At 58.5% G+C, this 16,581-nt stretch overlaps 1 protein-coding gene across 1 annotated transcript in view; it reads right to left on the reverse strand.

The window, feature by feature from the left end:
* Positions 1-390: 390 nt before the first annotated feature.
* LOC144935364 (thrombospondin type-1 domain-containing protein 4-like) overlaps positions 391-16,581 on the reverse strand; it is an 85,738-nt gene continuing 69,547 nt past the window's right edge. The window contains exons 13-18 of the mRNA XM_078861930.1: positions 5,773-5,977; positions 5,186-5,359; positions 4,149-4,325; positions 3,539-3,736; positions 3,213-3,351; positions 391-1,737 (exon numbers count right to left, since the gene is read on the reverse strand). Coding sequence (XP_078718056.1) covers positions 1,577-1,737; positions 3,213-3,351; positions 3,539-3,736; positions 4,149-4,325; positions 5,186-5,359; positions 5,773-5,977 — 1,054 coding nt within the window. The 3' untranslated portion in view covers positions 391-1,576. The remainder of the gene's footprint in view (positions 1,738-3,212; positions 3,352-3,538; positions 3,737-4,148; positions 4,326-5,185; positions 5,360-5,772; positions 5,978-16,581) is intronic.

The following is a 16,581-nucleotide window of genomic DNA, read 5'->3' on the forward strand; positions in this document are numbered from 1 at the left end:
CTGAAGCTGTGCCACTGCTGCTGCTGCCCACTGCACGTATTTGATTATGTGCCATTAAAAGAAAAGGGAAGTTTAACCTCTGTAGGCACCGATTTAGGCCCCATTATCATTTCCTCTTTTGGCTCCGCACCTTTCCTCTTTAGACCCTGCTCCTTCTGCTTTAGGCCCCGCCTCTTTCTGTTTAGGCCCCGCCCATTCCTCCCAGACACGGGGTGGGGCTGGTTTGGGGATCGTTGGGAGAGGGGGCGTCAGAATGATCGCGCAGCAGCAGGGAGGGGTAGTTGGGGTCGGTATGAGTGGGGCAGCTTCACGACCATGACCAGAATCCATTTCTCTTAGAGAAACAAGATCATAAGAGAGGGCCCCGTGTACAAATATAAAGAAGGGGCTTTAATACAGCAGCTTTCACATCATAAACATCGTCAACATCGACAGCACCCATATACACAGGATACACACACACATAAGATACGCACACACACAGGCCTCTTATGTACACGTTCCCATATACACACAGGTGTCGATCGTCACCCACACTCTTAAGCCAGCTTCCCAGAAGATCCACAGGATGGAACGGCGAGGGCTGTCCCCTTCCCCACCACAGAGCAAACCTAGGCAATTTTCTGCCAGCCTGGTTCTATCAACACTGTGCAGTTACTCTGATAGAGGTCAACGCAGTAATCCTGGTACCAGCTCTCAGCACAAATCAATTGCTGCCACCTGATCACAGATGCCAATTCCCTGACTGAAACCCGGGTCAAACAAGGGCAGGCGGTGGCCCCAATTGGAGTGAAGTCAGGGCTGATGACCTCGGTCTCTGCTGCGGTAACTGAGCGCCGGATTCGCTCCGCCAGTTTTCAGCGCGTTCTGCCGATGAGCAGCGACCTTTTTCCCGGAAGGCAATGCAATTCCTTCGCCAGGTGAACCCCGGTGTTCCCATGGGTTGTGCGGGCGGGGTTGGAAGATTTCCTGCACGCTGAGCTCCAATCACCGCAACTGTGGTGACAAGTCAGTGGGCACGGTCCCTGGCCATGGTCTGGGCGCTTGGAAACGCTGCCAAATTCTAACCACAAAGTTTCACGTTTTGGCATCAGAGCAGAAGTCCCATCAGGAATTTCCCCTCGTGACTGCAGCAGGAGCGGCGCCACATAGAGGGTTCGTGGCAAACCGCGTGAAGGCGTCACTCGGTCAGGGTCACCTGACCAGGGACGGTAGAGCGAGCGGCTTGCATTCAGGAGGTTGGGAGTTCAAATTCCTTGTAGAGGGGTTGACCCAGCCCATCATCCTTCCCTCTGACACGATTAAAAAGATACCAACTTTGTGGGGAAGCCGACAGTAGTGGTTGTCCTATGAATAGACTCGTCCCCAACATGGTAATGTGGAATTTTCACCAGTGGCTCTGCAGGACTGTAAACAGGAAGTGAGCGCCGTTGGCTTCATGTGCGTCTCAGTCGGGCAGCAGGAAGTGGCATTGAGTGCATGGCGGTCTTGGTGACTCGCACAGGGCTCACTCAGCAGGCGAAATCAACCCCTCGCCCTCTCTGAGCGGCGCAGGGGTTGGTGACGGCTCGCAGGCTCACCCAGGCGTGGTGGCGGCAGAGTGCCGGTAGTGGTGGTGGTGCGGCGCGGTGCGGTGAGCGCACGCAGCGCAGCAAGCACTGCGGTAATAGGGGTAGGCGCAGAGTCGCGCCTGCGCCACCACGTGGCACGAGGGGAACTTGTCCTGGCACGCGGACCCTGCGATGACACGCGAGGTGATGCTCAACGTGGGCTCCTGTGTGCAGGCAACCTGGGTGAGTGAGCTCTGAGTGAGCGAGCTGCGGGTGAATGAGCTGTGGGTGAGTGACCTGTGAGTGAGTGATCTCGGGTGAGTGATCTGCGTGGGGGTGAGTGAGCTGCGTGCAAGTAATCTCGGGTGAGAAAATGAGCTGCGGGTGAGTAATCTGCAGGTGCGTGATCTGCGGGTGAGTGAGTGAGCTGCGGGTAATCTGCGGATGAGTGATCTGCGGATGAGTGAGTGAGCTGCGGGTAATCTGCGGGTGAGTAATCTGCGGGTGAGTGAGCTGTGGGTGAGTGATCTGCGGGCGGGTGAGTGATCTGCGGGTGAGTGATCTGCGGGTGAGTGAGTGAGCTGCGGGTGAGTGAGTGAGCTGCGGGTGAGTGAGCTGCGGGCGAGTGATCTGAGGGTGAGTGAGTGAGCTGCGGGTGAGTGAGCTGCGGGTGAGTGAGTGAGCTGCGGGTGAGTGAGTGAGCTGCGGGTGAGTGAGCTGCGGGTGAGTGAGTGAGCTGCGGGTGAGTGAGCTGCGGGTGAGTGAGTGAGCTGCGGGTGAGTGAGCTGCGGGCGAGTGAGTGAGCTGCGAGTGAGTGAGCTGCGGGTGAGTGAGCTGCGGGTGAGTGAGTGAGCTGCGGGTGAGTGAGCTGCGGGTGAGTGAGTGAGCTGCGGGTGAGTGAGTGAGCTGTGGGTGAGTGAGCTGTGGGCGAGTGAGTGAGCTGCGGGTGAGTGAGTGAGCTGCGGGTGAGTGAGTGAGCTGCGGGTGAGTGAGTGAGCTGCGGGTGAGTGAGTGAGCTGCGGGTGAGTGAGCTGCGGGTGAGTGAGTGAGCTGCGGGTGAGTGAGCTGCGGGTGAGTGAGCTGTGGGTGAGTGAGTGAGCTGCGGGTGAGTGAGTGATCTGCGGGTGAGTGAGCTGCGGGTGAATGAGCTGCGGGTGAGTGAGTGAGCTGCGGGTGAGTGAGCTGCGGGTGAGTGAGTGAGCTGCGGGTGAGTGAGCTGCGGGCGAGTGAGCTGCGGGTGAGTGAGTGAGCTGCGGGCGAGTGATCTGCGGGTGAGTGAGTGAGCTGCGGGTGAGTGAGTGAGCTGCGGGTGAGTGAGCTGCGGGTGAGTGAGTGAGCTGCGGGTGAGTGAGTGATCTGCGGGTGAGTGAGTGAGCTGCGGGTGAGTGAGTGAGCTGCGGGTGAGTGATCTGTGGGTGAGTGATCTGCAGGTGAGTGAGTGAGTTGTGGGTGAGTAATCTGCGGGTGAGTGAGCTGCGGGTGAGTGAGCTGCGGGTGAGTGAGTGATCTGAGGGTGAGTGATCTGCGGGTGAGTGAGTGAGCTGTGGGTGAGTAATCTGCGGGTGAGTGAGCTGCGGGTGAGTGAGCTGCGGGTGAGTGAGCTGCAGGCGAGTGAGCTGTGGGTAAGTGAAGTGTGGGCGAGTAATCTGCGGGTGAGTATACCGGCCACGGTGAGGCACGGCTCCACCCCACACGCCTCACTCTCCGCTGGCCATCCTCGGCATGCGGCGCTCCCGCTGAAGTCGTCGTGGAGGCAGCGCAGCTCCCGCACGCGCACCCCACCCCCACACGAGCGCGAGCACTGGGGGTCACGGGGGTGGGGGGTCACGGGGGTGGGGGGCGCATGGCGGGGGGGCCCATGGTGGGGGGGCGGGGGAAGGGGGGGTCACGGGGCACGTACAGGTTTTGAGCGCTGTGCAGTTGGGCCTGATGCGTTTGTCACGGTGGTGTGCGGTGGTTCTGGGGCTGTGTGTTGCCGTGCTCCTCACCGCGCTCCAGGCCGTGCCATACCACCGTGCGCCGCATGCTCTCCTCTCGCAGCTGCGGCTCCCATGCGGCCGGGCGAGGCCGGAGCACTCCAGTGCCGGCCTCACCGACAACCGTGGCACCACCACCTCCCCCTCTCCCTCGCGACGCACACAGATGATCTCCCGCGACTCGGTGCCGGCACCGCACTCACTCGAACACTGCACCACAATCACCACGATCAGTACCACAACCACCACAGTTACCACCACCATCAGCATCACAATCACCACAATCACTCATTGTTTCCTCCACCTGTGTTGAGGGCTTGCTTCTGGACACCATGTGTTCAACCTCCACCACACTGCAGGTCACAACAGCACACTCACCTACTCACTCACTCACCTACCCATGCACTTAGTCACCCACTCACCACACTGCAGGTCACCTCGCTTCTCTCTCCGCTTCTTCCCTCTGACTGCTTCACGTTGGAATTTCCTCCCTTCATCTCTTTCCCCGCCCACAAGCTGTTATAATAATCTTGCTCAATACAAGGACCCTGTCAATAACCCTTATCTAGTACTATTTTCACAACAGTGCTGTCTGTTGCTGGTCGCCTGACGTGTGACCCACCTGTCCCCAGGGACCCGTGTACCAGGCGGTTTGTGGGGGGCAGGGCCCCGGCGTGCAGGCGCGTGTGGCGGGGGGCCGCTCGGGGCCGCACCCCCCCAGGGGCAGGGAGCCGGCCTGGCTGGCCAGGCACACCACGGAGCGAGTGTGCACACCGCCCGCACCGCAATCCCCCGAGCACTGCCGCACCACACCACAACACATCACAATGCATCACCCCACGGCACGCCAAATCCAAACACATCACACCGCATCACACCGCATCACACCACACCACAACGCATCACACCACAACGCATCATACCACACCAGAACGCATCACCCCCTGGCACGCCACACCACAATGCATCACATCACAACGCATCGCACCACAACTCATCACACTGCACCATAACGCATCACATCGTACCACGACGCATCACACTCCACGACAACGCATCACACTCCACGACAACGCATCACACCCCACCACAATGCATCACATTGCGCCACACCAAGATGCGATACGGCACAGTAATGCGCCACGTTTTAATTTCTACACTCCAAGCACACAGCACCCATCTGGTGAGGCTGTGGTGAGGCTGTGATGAGTGTGAAGCTGTGGTGAGGGTCTGCTAAGAGTGAGGCTGCGGTGATGGTCAGGTTGCAGTGAAGGTCCGGTAAGAGTGAGACTGTACGTGTGTTGAACTTCTTTCACACTGTACATAGCCAACGGTGCTAATCAGAGGTGCAGAGGAAGGACAAAAGACTAAACACAAAAAGCAGGTCTAAAGAAATGAGCTTTTAATCTAGATTTAAAAGTACACAGTTCCAGTGGAAAGAAGAGCGTTCCAAACGGCCGCAGAAGCGCATCCAAAAGCACGCGATGAAGTGGCCGTCTTTGTTCGATGGCCAGTCACAACCCACTGCGACGATGACCAGAGTGTGCATGATGATGGTTTACACTTCTTGACGAGATCAGCGAGGTATCGTGGTTCATTTGTGTGAAGCACTTTGTGTCTAATGAACGCTGCGGTGGGCACGTGGCGAGGGTGAGCTACCCGGGCGCTCCACGCCGTGTGGAACCAGCTGGTGGCGCAGGGGCCCCGGGCGCACGCCTCGCTTCGTGGTGGCCGCAGTCGCGGGTTGCACTCGGAGTCCGGGACGGAGTCCCCGGCATTGCTCACGCATGCCACGTCACGCGCCCGCTCGCCCAGGCCGCACGGCACCGAGCACTGCACATGCCGCACAACACACACCGCATCACACCGTGTCACACACCCTGCACTGCACTCACTGCACCACACACACCACAAAGACAAATACAAAGATCCCCCGTATAGCCTGTTGCAGGCTGTTGAGGCAAGTGCTGTTACTGGGCACCCATGAGGGCTGGCATGGTGCAAGAGGAGGCTGGTGGCCAGCACCACGCCCTACCACCTTCGTCTCCTTAGTGGCGATATTTACACACCGCACTAGGTAGTCGACCTAGGAGAGGCCCAGGACCAGTTCAGATATTCGTCACTGGTGTTGGCTGTGAGCAGGAATCAAACTCGGTTCGTCAGGTTCACATCGTTCCCGCTATATCCACACACACACCACACACCCCACCCACACACAGACACTGTCGCTGGTGTTCGTGAGTCACCGGGCTCCAGTCTCCGCGCACGAGCCACTCGCTGCAGATCTTCTCCTGGCACGGGCTGCTCGTGTCGGGGGCAGGTAGGTGGCGGCAGCGCGAGGGGTGGACACCGGAGGCCCGACCCGCGTACACCTGGCGGCACAGCACCTGGCGGTGCTGCACACCGGACCCACACGTCCGGGTGCACTCGGACCACTCGCCCAAGTCCCAGCTGCTCGCGGCACAGACACGGAGGGGGGCCCCCATGTGGGGCGTGCGCGTGGGAGGTGGCGCCCCTCACGGCAAGGAGTGCCTTGGTTCGATTACCGACACGGGCATCTCTCTGCGCAAATTACCTTTCTCCAGTGTTCTACGGTGAGCGTAAACGAGTGTTGTGTGCGGGTCTGAAGGAGTGAGCGTGCAATTTTTATGTTTCCCCTCTGTTCTGTAGAGTGTGTGAGTGGAGTGTGTGTAAGTGGTGAATAGTGGCACGGTGGTTAGTGCTCTGCACTACGAACCCGGTGACCCGTGTTTAATTCAAGCTTACGACCAATAACATTGGTGCATATTTGAACCGGTCCTAAGCTTCTCTGAGGTTAACTCAGCCTTAAATGAGAACCTGGTGCAGTGTACAACCATCAGCACTGGGGAGAGACCACCAACACCCTCATGTGCCAATCAGGCCTTCAGAGGTGATTGCTGACAGTACTTTCCCTCACAATGTGTTAACGGCTACAAGGGGGATGCTTGTGTATATATATGTATATGCACTTGTGTGTCTTTGTGAGAGTCATTCACTAGGCTGGGCAGGGTTGGGAGTGAGAGTCACTCACTAGGCCAGGCAGGATTGGGTGTTAGTGTCACTCACTAGGCTGGGCAGGATTGGGTGTGAGAGTCACTCACTAGGCTGGGCAGGGTTGGGTGTGAGAGTCACTCACTAGGCCAGGCAGGATTGGGTGTGAGTGTCACTCACTAGGCTGGGCAGAGTTGGGTGTGAGTGTCACTCACTAGGCTGGGCAGGGATGGGTGTGAGAGTCACTCACTAGGTCAGGCAGGATTGGGTGTGAGTGTCACTCACTAGGCTGGGCAGGGTTGGGTCTGAGTGTCACTCACTAGGCTGGGCAGGGTTGGGAGTGAGAGTCACTCACTAGGCCAGGCAGGATTGGGTGTGAGTGTCACTCACTAGGCTGGGCAGGATTGGGTGTGAGAGTCACTCACTAGGCTGGGCAGGGTTGGGTGTGAGAGTCACTCACTAGGTCAGGCAGGATTGGGTCTGAGTGTCACTCACTAGGCTGGGCAGGGTTGGGAGTGAGAGTCACTCACTAGGCCAGGCAGGATTGGGTGTGAGTGTCACTCACTAGGCTGGGCAGGATTGGGTGTGAGAGTCACTCACTAGGCTGGGCAGGGTTGGGTGTGAGAGTCACTCACTAGGTCAGGCAGGATTGGGTCTGAGTGTCACTCACTAGGCTGGGCAGGGTTGGGTCTGAGTGTCACTCACTAGGCAAGGCAGGATTGGGTGTGAGTGTCACTCACTAGGTCAGGCAGGATTGGGTGTGAGTGTCACTCACTAGGCTGGGCAGGGTTGGGTGTGAGTGTCACTCACTAGGCTGGGCAGGGTTGGGTGTGAGAGTCACTCACTAGGCTGGGCAGGGTTGAGTGTGAGTGTCACTCACTAGGCTGGGCAGGGTTGGGTGTGAGAGTCACTCACTAGGCCAGGCAGGATTGGGTGTGAGTGTCACTCACTAGGCTGGGCAGAGTTGGGTGTGAGTGTCACTCACTAGGCTGGGCAGGGATGGGTGTGAGAGTCACTCACTAGGTCAGGCAGGATTGGGTGTGAGTGTCACTCACTAGGCTGGGCAGGGTTGGGTCTGAGTGTCACTCACTAGGCTGGGCAGGGTTGGGTGTGAGAGTGACTCACTAGGCCAGGCAGGATTGGGTGTGAGTGTCACTCACTAGGCTGGGCAGAGTTGGGTCTGAGTGTCACTCACTAGGCTGGGCAGGGTTGGGAGTGAGAGTCACTCACTAGGCCAGGCAGGATTGGGTGTGAGTGTCACTCACTAGGCTGGGCAGGATTGGGTGTGAGAGTCACTCACTAGGCTGGGCAGGGTTGGGTGTGAGAGTCACTCACTAGGTCAGGCAGGATTGGGTCTGAGTGTCACTCACTAGGCTGGGCAGGGTTGGGTCTGAGTGTCACTCACTAGGCAAGGCAGGATTGGGTGTGAGTGTCACTCACTAGGTCAGGCAGGATTGGGTGTGAGTGTCACTCACTAGGCTGGGCAGGGTTGGGTCTGAGTGTCACTCACTAGGCTGGGCAGGGTTGGGAGTGAGAGTCACTCACTAGGCCAGGCAGGATTGGGTGTGAGTGTCACTCACTAGGCTGGGCAGGATTGGGTGTGAGAGTCACTCACTAGGCTGGGCAGGGTTGGGTGTGAGAGTCACTCACTAGGTCAGGCAGGATTGGGTCTGAGTGTCACTCACTAGGCTGGGCAGGGTTGGGTCTGAGTGTCACTCACTAGGCTGGGCAGGGTTGGGAGTGAGAGTCACTCACTAGGCCAGGCAGGATTGGGTGTGAGTGTCACTCACTAGGCTGGGCAGGATTGGGTGTGAGAGTCACTCACTAGGCTGGGCAGGGTTGGGTGTGAGAGTCACTCACTAGGTCAGGCAGGATTGGGTCTGAGTGTCACTCACTAGGCTGGGCAGGGTTGGGTCTGAGTGTCACTCACTAGGCAAGGCAGGATTGGGTGTGAGTGTCACTCACTAGGTCAGGCAGGATTGGGTGTGAGTGTCACTCACTAGGCTGGGCAGGGTTGGGTGTGAGTGTCACTCACTAGGCTGGGCAGGGTTGGGTGTGAGAGTCACTCACTAGGCTGGGCAGGGTTGAGTGTGAGTGTCACTCACTAGGCTGGGCAGGGTTGGGTGTGAGAGTCACTCACTAGGCCAGGCAGGATTGGGTGTGAGTGTCACTCGCTAGGCTGGGCAGAGTTGGGTGTGAGTGTCACTCACTAGGCTGGGCAGGGATGGGTGTGAGAGTCACTCACTAGGTCAGGCAGGATTGGGTGTGAGTGTCACTCACTAGGCTGGGCAGGGTTGGGTCTGAGTGTCACTCACTAGGCTGGGCAGGGTTGGGTGTGAGAGTGACTCACTAGGCCAGGCAGGATTGGGTGTGAGTGTCACTCACTAGGCTGGGCAGAGTTGGGTCTGAGTGTCACTCACTAGGCTGGGCAGGGTTGGGAGTGAGAGTCACTCACTAGGCCAGGCAGGATTGGGTGTGAGTGTCACTCACTAGGCTGGGCAGGATTGGGTGTGAGAGTCACTCACTAGGCTGGGCAGGGTTGGGTGTGAGAGTCACTCACTAGGCAAGGCAGGATTGGGTGTGAGTGTCACTCACTAGGTCAGGCAGGATTGGGTGTGAGTGTCACTCACTAGGCTGGGCAGGGTTGGGTGTGAGTGTCACTCACTAGGCTGGGCAGGGTTGGGTGTGAGAGTCACTCACTAGGCTGGGCAGGGTTGAGTGTGAGTGTCACTCACTAGGCTGGGCAGGGTTGGGTCTGAGTGTCACTCACTAGGCTGGGCAGGGTTGGGTGTGAGAGTCACTCACTAGGCCAGGCAGGATTGGGTGTGAGTGTCACTCACTAGGCTGGGCAGGATTGGGTGTGAGAGTCACTCACTAGGCTGGGCAGGGTTGGGTGTGAGAGTCACTCACTAGGTCAGGCAGGATTGGGTCTGAGTGTCACTCACTAGGCTGGGCAGGGTTGGGTCTGAGTGTCACTCACTAGGCTGGGCAGGGTTGGGAGTGAGAGTCACTCACTAGGCCAGGCAGGATTGGGTGTGAGTGTCACTCACTAGGCTGGGCAGGATTGGGTGTGAGAGTCACTCACTAGGCTGGGCAGGGTTGGGTGTGAGAGTCAGTCAATAGGCTGGGCAGGGTTGGGTGTGAGAGTCACTCACTAGGCTGGGCAGGGTTGGGTGTGAGAGTCACTCACTAGGCCAGGCAAGGTTGGGTGTGAGAGTCACTCACTAGGCCGGGCAGGGTTGGGTGTGAGAGTCACTCACTAGGCCGGGCAGGGTTGGGTGTGAGAGTCACTGACAAGGCTGGGCAGGGTTGGGTGTGAGTGTCACTCACTAGGCTGGGCAGGGTTGGGTGTGAGTGTCACTCACTAGGCTGGGCAGGGTTGGGTTGGGTGTGAGAGTCACTCACTAAGCTGGGCAGGGTTGGGTGTGAGTGTCACTCACTAGGCTGGGCAGGGTTGGGTGTGAGAGTCACTCACTAGGCTGGGCAGGTTTGTGTGTGAGTGTCACTCAATAGGCTGGGCAGGGTTGGGTGTGAGAGTCACTCACTAGGCTGGGCAGGGTTGGGAGTGAGAGTCACTCACTAGGCCAGGCAGGATTGGGTGTGAGTGTCACTCACTAGGCTGGGCAGGATTGGGTGTGAGAGTCACTCACTAGGCTGGGCAGGGTTGGGTGTGAGAGTCACTCACTAGGTCAGGCAGGATTGGGTCTGAGTGTCACTCACTAGGCTGGGCAGGGTTGGGTCTGAGTGTCACTCACTAGGCTGGGCAGGGTTGGGAGTGAGAGTCACTCACTAGGCCAGGCAGGATTGGGTGTGAGTGTCACTCACTAGGCTGGGCAGGATTGGGTGTGAGAGTCACTCACTAGGCTGGGCAGGGTTGGGTGTGAGAGTCACTCACTAGGTCAGGCAGGATTGGGTCTGAGTGTCACTCACTAGGCTGGGCAGGGTTGGGTCTGAGTGTCACTCACTAGGCAAGGCAGGATTGGGTGTGAGTGTCACTCACTAGGTCAGGCAGGATTGGGTGTGAGTGTCACTCACTAGGCTGGGCAGGGTTGGGTGTGAGTGTCACTCACTAGGCTGGGCAGGGTTGGGTGTGAGAGTCACTCACTAGGCTGGGCAGGGTTGAGTGTGAGTGTCACTCACTAGGCTGGGCAGGGTTGGGTGTGAGAGTCACTCACTAGGCCAGGCAGGATTGGGTGTGAGTGTCAATCACTAGGCTGGGCAGAGTTGGGTGTGAGTGTCACTCACTAGGCTGGGCAGGGATGGGTGTGAGAGTCACTCACTAGGTCAGGCAGGATTGGGTGTGAGTGTCACTCACTAGGCTGGGCAGGGTTGGGTCTGAGTGTCACTCACTAGGCTGGGCAGGGTTGGGTGTGAGAGTGACTCACTAGGCCAGGCAGGATTGGGTGTGAGTGTGACTCACTAGGCTGGGCAGAGTTGGGTCTGAGTGTCACTCACTAGGCTGGGCAGGGTTGGGAGTGAGAGTCACTCACTAGGCCAGGCAGGATTGGGTGTGAGTGTCACTCACTAGGCTGGGCAGGATTGGGTGTGAGAGTCACTGACTAGGCTGGGCAGGGTTGGGTGTGAGAGTCACTCACTAGGTCAGGCAGGATTGGGTCTGAGTGTCACTCACTAGGCTGGGCAGGGTTGGGTCTGAGTGTCACTCACTAGGCAAGGCAGGATTGGGTGTGAGTGTCACTCACTAGGTCAGGCAGGATTGGGTGTGAGTGTCACTCACTAGGCTGGGCAGGGTTGGGTGTGAGTGTCACTCACTAGGCTGGGCAGGGTTGGGTGTGAGAGTCACTCACTAGGCTGGGCAGGGTTGAGTGTGAGTGTCACTCACTAGGCTGGGCAGGGTTGGGTCTGAGTGTCACTCACTAGGCTGGGCAGGGTTGGGTGTGAGAGTCACTCACTAGGCCAGGCAGGATTGGGTGTGAGTGTCACTCACTAGGCTGGGCAGAGTTGGGTGTGAGTGTCACACACTAGGCTGGGCAGGGATGGGTGTGAGAGTCACTCACTAGGTCAGGCAGGATTGGGTGTGAGTGTCACTCACTAGGCTGGGCAGGGTTGGGTCTGAGTGTCACTCACTAGGCTGGGCAGGGTTGGGAGTGAGAGTCACTCACTAGGCCAGGCAGGATTGGGTGTGAGTGTCACTCACTAGGCTGGGCAGGATTGGGTGTGAGAGTCACTCACTAGGCTGGGCAGGGTTGGGTGTGAGAGTCAGTCAATAGGCTGGGCAGGGTTGGGTGTGAGAGTCACTCACTAGGCTGGGCAGGGTTGGGTGTGAGAGTCACTCACTAGGCCAGGCAGGGTTGGGTGTGAGAGTCACTCACTAGGCCGGGCAGGGTTGGGTGTGAGAGTCACTCACTAGGCCGGGCAGGGTTGGGTGTGAGAGTCACTGACAAGGCTGGGCAGGGTTGGGTGTGAGTGTCACTCACTAGGCTGGGCAGGGTTGGGTGTGAGTGTCACTCACTAGGCTGGGCAGGGTTGGGTGTGAGAGTCACTCACTAAGCTGGGCAGGGTTGGGTGTGAGTGTCACTCACTAGGCTGGGCAGGGTTGGGTGTGAGAGTCACTCACTAGGCTGGGCAGGTTTGTGTGTGAGTGTCACTCACTAGGCTGGGCAGGGTTGGGTGTGAGAGTCACTCACTAGGCTGGGCAGGGTTGAGTGTGAGTGTCACTCACTAGGCCGGGGAGGGTTGGGTGTGAGTGTCACTCACTAGGCTGGGCAGGGTTGGGTGTGAGTGTCACTCACTAGGCTGGGCAGGGTTGGGTGTGAGTGTCACTCACTAGGCTGGGCAGGATTGGGTGTGAGTGTCACTCACTAGGCTGGGCAGGGTTGGGTGTGAGAGTCACTCACTAGGCCAAGCAGGATTGGGTGTGAGTGTCACTCACTAGGCTGGGCAGGGTTGGGTGTGAGAGTCACTCACTAGGCTGGGCAGGGATGGGTGTGAGTGTCACTCACTAGGCCAGGCAGGGTTGGGTGTGAGAGTCACTCACTAGGCTGGGCAGGGTTGGGTGTGAGAGTCACTCACAAGGCTGGGCAGAGTTGGGTGTGTCACTCACTAGGCTGGGCAGGGTTTGGTGTGAGAGTCACTCACTAAGTTGGGCAGGGTTGGGTGTGAGTGTCACTCACTAGGCTGGGCAGGGTTGGGTGAGAGTCACTCACAAGGCTGGGCAGAGTTGGGTGTGAGTGTCACTCACTAGGCTGGGCAGGGTTGGGTGTGAGAGTCACTCACTAGGCTGGGCAGGGTTGGGTGTGAGAGTCAGTCAATAGGCTGGGCAGGGTTGGGTGTGAGAGTCACTCACTAGGCTGGGCAGGGTTGGGTGTGAGAGTCACTCACTAGGCCAGGCAGGGTTGGGTGTGAGAGTCACTCACTAGGCCGGGCAGGGTTGGGTGTGAGAGCCACTCACTAGGCCGGGCAGGGTTGGGTGTGAGAGTCACTGACAAGGCTGGGCAGGGTTGGGTGTGAGTGTCACTCACTAGGCTGGGCAGGTTTGTGTGTGAGTTTCACTCACTAGGCTGGGCAGGGTTGGGTGTGAGAGTCACTCACTAGGCTGGGCAGGGTTGAGTGTGAGTGTCACTCACTAGGCCGGGGAGGGTTGGGTGTGAGTGTCACTCACTAGGCTGGGCAGGGTTGGGTGTGAGTGTCACTCACTAGGCTGGGCAGGGTTGGGTGTGAGTGTCACTCACTAGGCTGGGCAGGATTGGGTGTGAGTGTCACTCACTAGGCTGGGCAGGGTTGGGTGTGAGAGTCACTCACTAGGCCAAGCAGGATTGGGTGTGAGTGTCACTCACTAGGCTGGGCAGGGTTGGGTGTGAGAGTCACTCACTAGGCTGGGCAGGGATGGGTGTGAGTGTCACTCACTAGGCCAGGCAGGGTTGGGTGTGAGAGTCACTCACTAGGCTGGGCAGGGTTGGGTGTGAGAGTCACTCACAAGGCTGGGCAGAGTTGGGTGTGTCACTCACTAGGCTGGGCAGGGTTTGGTGTGAGAGTCACTCACTAAGTTGGGCAGGGTTGGGTGTGAGTGTCACTCACTAGGCTGGGCAGGGTTGGGTGAGAGTCACTCACAAGGCTGGGCAGAGTTGGGTGTGAGTGTCACTCACTAGGCTGGGCAGGGTTGGGTGTGAGTGTCACTCACTAGGCCAGGCAGGATTGGGTGTGAGTGTCACTCACTAGGCTGGGCAGGATTGGGTGTGAGAGTCACTCACTAGGCTGGGCAGGGTTGGGTGTGAGAGTCACTCACTAGGTCAGGCAGGATTGGGTCTGAGTGTCACTCACTAGGCTGGGCAGGGTTGGGTCTGAGTGTCACTCACTAGGCAAGGCAGGATTGGGTGTGAGTGTCACTCACTAGGTCAGGCAGGATTGGGTGTGAGTGTCACTCACTAGGCTGGGCAGGGTTGGGTGTGAGTGTCACTCACTAGGCTGGGCAGGGTTGGGTGTGAGAGTCACTCACTAGGCTGGGCAGGGTTGAGTGTGAGTGTCACTCACTAGGCTGGGCAGGGTTGGGTGTGAGAGTCACTCACTAGGCCAGGCAGGATTGGGTGTGAGTGTCAATCACTAGGCTGGGCAGAGTTGGGTGTGAGTGTCACTCACTAGGCTGGGCAGGGATGGGTGTGAGAGTCACTCACTAGGTCAGGCAGGATTGGGTGTGAGTGTCACTCACTAGGCTGGGCAGGGTTGGGTCTGAGTGTCACTCACTAGGCTGGGCAGGGTTGGGTGTGAGAGTGACTCACTAGGCCAGGCAGGATTGGGTGTGAGTGTGACTCACTAGGCTGGGCAGAGTTGGGTCTGAGTGTCACTCACTAGGCTGGGCAGGGTTGGGAGTGAGAGTCACTCACTAGGCCAGGCAGGATTGGGTGTGAGTGTCACTCACTAGGCTGGGCAGGATTGGGTGTGAGAGTCACTGACTAGGCTGGGCAGGGTTGGGTGTGAGAGTCACTCACTAGGTCAGGCAGGATTGGGTCTGAGTGTCACTCACTAGGCTGGGCAGGGTTGGGTCTGAGTGTCACTCACTAGGCAAGGCAGGATTGGGTGTGAGTGTCACTCACTAGGTCAGGCAGGATTGGGTGTGAGTGTCACTCACTAGGCTGGGCAGGGTTGGGTGTGAGTGTCACTCACTAGGCTGGGCAGGGTTGGGTGTGAGAGTCACTCACTAGGCTGGGCAGGGTTGAGTGTGAGTGTCACTCACTAGGCTGGGCAGGGTTGGGTCTGAGTGTCACTCACTAGGCTGGGCAGGGTTGGGTGTGAGAGTCACTCACTAGGCCAGGCAGGATTGGGTGTGAGTGTCACTCACTAGGCTGGGCAGAGTTGGGTGTGAGTGTCACACACTAGGCTGGGCAGGGATGGGTGTGAGAGTCACTCACTAGGTCAGGCAGGATTGGGTGTGAGTGTCACTCACTAGGCTGGGCAGGGTTGGGTCTGAGTGTCACTCACTAGGCTGGGCAGGGTTGGGAGTGAGAGTCACTCACTAGGCCAGGCAGGATTGGGTGTGAGTGTCACTCACTAGGCTGGGCAGGATTGGGTGTGAGAGTCACTCACTAGGCTGGGCAGGGTTGGGTGTGAGAGTCAGTCAATAGGCTGGGCAGGGTTGGGTGTGAGAGTCACTCACTAGGCTGGGCAGGGTTGGGTGTGAGAGTCACTCACTAGGCCAGGCAGGGTTGGGTGTGAGAGTCACTCACTAGGCCGGGCAGGGTTGGGTGTGAGAGTCACTCACTAGGCCGGGCAGGGTTGGGTGTGAGAGTCACTGACAAGGCTGGGCAGGGTTGGGTGTGAGTGTCACTCACTAGGCTGGGCAGGGTTGGGTGTGAGTGTCACTCACTAGGCTGGGCAGGGTTGGGTGTGAGAGTCACTCACTAAGCTGGGCAGGGTTGGGTGTGAGTGTCACTCACTAGGCTGGGCAGGGTTGGGTGTGAGAGTCACTCACTAGGCTGGGCAGGTTTGTGTGTGAGTGTCACTCACTAGGCTGGGCAGGGTTGGGTGTGAGAGTCACTCACTAGGCTGGGCAGGGTTGAGTGTGAGTGTCACTCACTAGGCCGGGGAGGGTTGGGTGTGAGTGTCACTCACTAGGCTGGGCAGGGTTGGGTGTGAGTGTCACTCACTAGGCTGGGCAGGGTTGGGTGTGAGTGTCACTCACTAGGCTGGGCAGGATTGGGTGTGAGTGTCACTCACTAGGCTGGGCAGGGTTGGGTGTGAGAGTCACTCACTAGGCCAAGCAGGATTGGGTGTGAGTGTCACTCACTAGGCTGGGCAGGGTTGGGTGTGAGAGTCACTCACTAGGCTGGGCAGGGATGGGTGTGAGTGTCACTCACTAGGCCAGGCAGGGTTGGGTGTGAGAGTCACTCACTAGGCTGGGCAGGGTTGGGTGTGAGAGTCACTCACAAGGCTGGGCAGAGTTGGGTGTGTCACTCACTAGGCTGGGCAGGGTTTGGTGTGAGAGTCACTCACTAAGTTGGGCAGGGTTGGGTGTGAGTGTCACTCACTAGGCTGGGCAGGGTTGGGTGAGAGTCACTCACAAGGCTGGGCAGAGTTGGGTGTGAGTGTCACTCACTAGGCTGGGCAGGGTTGGGTGTGAGAGTCACTCACTAGGCTGGGCAGGGTTGGGTGTGAGAGTCAGTCAATAGGCTGGGCAGGGTTGGGTGTGAGAGTCACTCACTAGGCTGGGCAGGGTTGGGTGTGAGAGTCACTCACTAGGCCAGGCAGGGTTGGGTGTGAGAGTCACTCACTAGGCCGGGCAGGGTTGGGTGTGAGAGCCACTCACTAGGCCGGGCAGGGTTGGGTGTGAGAGTCACTGACAAGGCTGGGCAGGGTTGGGTGTGAGTGTCACTCACTAGGCTGGGCAGGTTTGTGTGTGAGTTTCACTCACTAGGCTGGGCAGGGTTGGGTGTGAGAGTCACTCACTAGGCTGGGCAGGGTTGAGTGTGAGTGTCACTCACTAGGCCGGGGAGGGTTGGGTGTGAGTGTCACTCACTAGGCTGGGCAGGGTTGGGTGTGAGTGTCACTCACTAGGCTGGGCAGGGTTGGGTGTGAGTGTCACTCACTAGGCT

The sequence above is a fragment of the Lampetra fluviatilis genome, chromosome 13 (genome assembly GCF_964198595.1).
Source record: "Lampetra fluviatilis chromosome 13, kcLamFluv1.1, whole genome shotgun sequence".
NCBI lineage: Eukaryota > Metazoa > Chordata > Hyperoartia > Petromyzontiformes > Petromyzontidae > Lampetra > Lampetra fluviatilis.